At 43.1% G+C, this 2,729-nt stretch overlaps 1 protein-coding gene across 1 annotated transcript; it reads left to right on the top strand.

The window, feature by feature from the left end:
• Positions 1 to 632: 632 nt before the first annotated feature.
• Positions 633 to 1,754, top strand: LOC127002287 (tigger transposable element-derived protein 1-like). The gene has a single exon (XM_050868099.1). The coding sequence runs from the start codon at positions 633 to 635 to the stop codon at positions 1,752 to 1,754; it is 1,122 nt and encodes a 373-aa protein (XP_050724056.1).
• Positions 1,755 to 2,729: the final 975 nt, after the last annotated feature.

The raw sequence follows: 2,729 nt of genomic DNA, 5'->3' as shown, positions 1-2,729 counted from the left end.
GCTTATTAGTGGTGAAAATAAGCCTAAAAGGAAGACTGTAGTGACGACCATTGAACGGAAAGAGGAGATTATTGATAAATACGAGAAAGGAGCAAGAATCACCGATCTTGCAGCTGAGTATTGTATAGCGAAATCTACAGTAGCCACCATACTGAAGAACAAGGAGGCCATTAAGGGAGCTGATGTGGCGATGGGTGTGAAAAAGCAACTTCAGCGACCTGCGGCAGTGGAAGAAATGGAAAAATTATTGATGGTGTGGATAAACGAAAGGCAGATGGCTGATGATTCTATGTCAGAGGGCATTATTTGTGCGAAGGCTAGGCGGCTCCATGGTGATCTTATTTGTGATACTACCTCTGACTCCAGTGAAGATTTTAAAGCTAGTAAGGGGTGGTTTGGGAATTTCAAGAAGAGAACTGGAATTCATTCTGTTGTGAGGCACGGCGAGGCCGCAAGTGCTGACAAAGTTGCCGCCGAGAAGTTTGTGCCTGAATTTAAGAAATTTGTGGATAAGGAGCGCTAAAGTCCACAACAGGTCTTTAATTGTGATGAGCCAGGCCTGTTTTGGAAAAAAACTACCAAACAGGACCTATATAACAAAGGAAGAGAAGTGTTTGCCAGGACACAAACCCATGAAAGACAGGCTAACCCTGCTTCTGTGCGCCAATGCTAGCGGCGACTGCAAAATTAAACCGCTGCTGGTGTACCATTCGGAATACCCCAGGCCATTCAAGAAGAACGGTGTGCAAAAGAGCAAACTCAGTGTGATGTGGAGGGCAAACAAGAAAGCCTGGACAACCAGGCAGTTCTTCACGGAGTGGTTTGTGGAGGTGTTTGCACCTGCAGTGAAGACATACCTAATAGAGAAGAATCTACCACTCAAGGCCCTCCTGTTGATGGACAATGCCCCTGCACACCCTCCAGGCGTGGAAGAAGAATTGGGTAAGGGGTATACATTCATCGAAGTAGTGTTCCTCCCCCCCAACACCACGCCACTGATCCAACCCATGAACCAGAATGTCATCGCCAGCTTTAAGAAGCTGTACACAAAAGCACTTTTTGAGAGGTGCTTTGAGGTGACTTCTGAAACAGAGCTCACTCTGAGGGAGTTTTGGAAGAATCACTTCAATATCCTCCACTGCCTAAGGCTTATAGATAAAGCCTGGGGTCAAGTTTCTGTGAGGTCCTTGCAGTCTGCCTGGAAAAATCTGTGGCCGACCTGTGTCACAGCCAAGGATTTTGAGGGATTCGAGCCTTCAGTCCAGGAGTCTGCTGTGGTGGAGGACATTGTGTCTCTGGGGAGGGCCATAGGCATTGAGGTGGACAGTGATGATGTGGAGGAGCTGGTGCAAGCACACTCTGAAGACCTCACCACTGACGAGCTGCGTCAACTTCACCAGGAACAGCTGCAGGAGGTAACTGAGGAGCTGTCTTCAGGGGAGGAGGAGGGGAACAGCAAGGAAAGAGTCTCCACTGCAGAGATCAAGAAATATTTGTGGCAGTGGACAGAGTTGGGAAACTTTTTGGAGAGGTGCCACCCTGATATTGCTGCCGTACACAGAAACATAAACCAGTTTGATGAAAAATTGATGCAGCATTTCAGAGACATTTTGAAAAAAAGGCAAAGGCAGATCACATTAGACAGATTCTTGTTGAAAAAGGAATCTAGTGAGAGTGCAAGTGTTAGTGAGCCACAGCCCTACACTAGTGGGTTCACAGGAATCACACCAGGAGACAAGTTACCAGACGAATAACCTCCCTCCTCCTCCCCACCCTTCTCCCCTCCTCTTCTACGTTATCCATCACCAGCCTTCACTTACAGTAAGTACAAATCAAAATTATAAAAAAAATTACATTGAAATTTTTGTAAACTTAAGGTTTTGCTAAGGTTAGAACGAATTACCTGATTTATAGGTATCGGTAGTCGAACTTTTTGATACTCGAACAGCCATTTGGAACGAATTAAGTTCGAGTATTAAGTCTCCACTGTACAAACATCTTGTAGGTAAGGTTGGCGTATCTTATATTTTGCTAGTTTAAATGACATAATCTTCCCTATACGTACAGACAGATCAAATTAACATAAGACATATGAGTGAATTTAGATTACTAATACAAACATCTCATAGGTAAAGTTGGTGTAACTTATATTTTGCTGGTTTTAATGACGTAATCTTCCCTATACGTACAGATAGATCAAATTAACATATGACATACGAGTGAGTTGAGGTTACTTATACAAACATCCTGTAGGTAAGGTTGGTGTAACATATTTTGCTGGTTTTAATGATGTAATCTTCCCTATACGTACAGATCAAAGCAACATACGACATATGAAGAGAATTGAGGCTACTTATACAAACATACCAGTGAATTGAGGTTACTTATACAAACATCTCGCAGGTTAAGGTTGACGTAACTTAAATATCGTTAGTTTAAAAGACATAATCTTGCCTATACGTACAGAGATCGAAGTAGCATCTCGAGAGTAGGATTCACGTAACTTGTATTTCGTTACTTTAAGGTTACGTACAATTACAATACAGTCGTAAAGACGGAAAGAATAAAGGAAAGAAAGAAAGTGTGTCGAAAGGTCATCTTATCGCCTACAAACACATAGAGAGACAAACACTGGGGCTAGGGAGGGAGGGAAGGGTAGCAAACACACACACACACACACACACACACACACGAAAATAAGAACACTGAACCAAATACCTCAATTAAAT

The sequence above is a fragment of the Eriocheir sinensis genome, chromosome 22, assembly GCF_024679095.1.
Source record: "Eriocheir sinensis breed Jianghai 21 chromosome 22, ASM2467909v1, whole genome shotgun sequence".
NCBI lineage: Eukaryota > Metazoa > Arthropoda > Malacostraca > Decapoda > Varunidae > Eriocheir > Eriocheir sinensis.
Note: the sequence above shows the minus strand (reverse complement) of the source record. Positions and strands in the feature narration are given on the sequence as shown.

Bases quoted from the DNA above. Each gene is read 5' to 3' on its own strand.
- LOC127002287 (XM_050868099.1), top strand. From the start codon at position 633: ATGAAAGACAGGCTAACCCTGCTTCTGTGCGCCAATGCTAGCGGCGAC.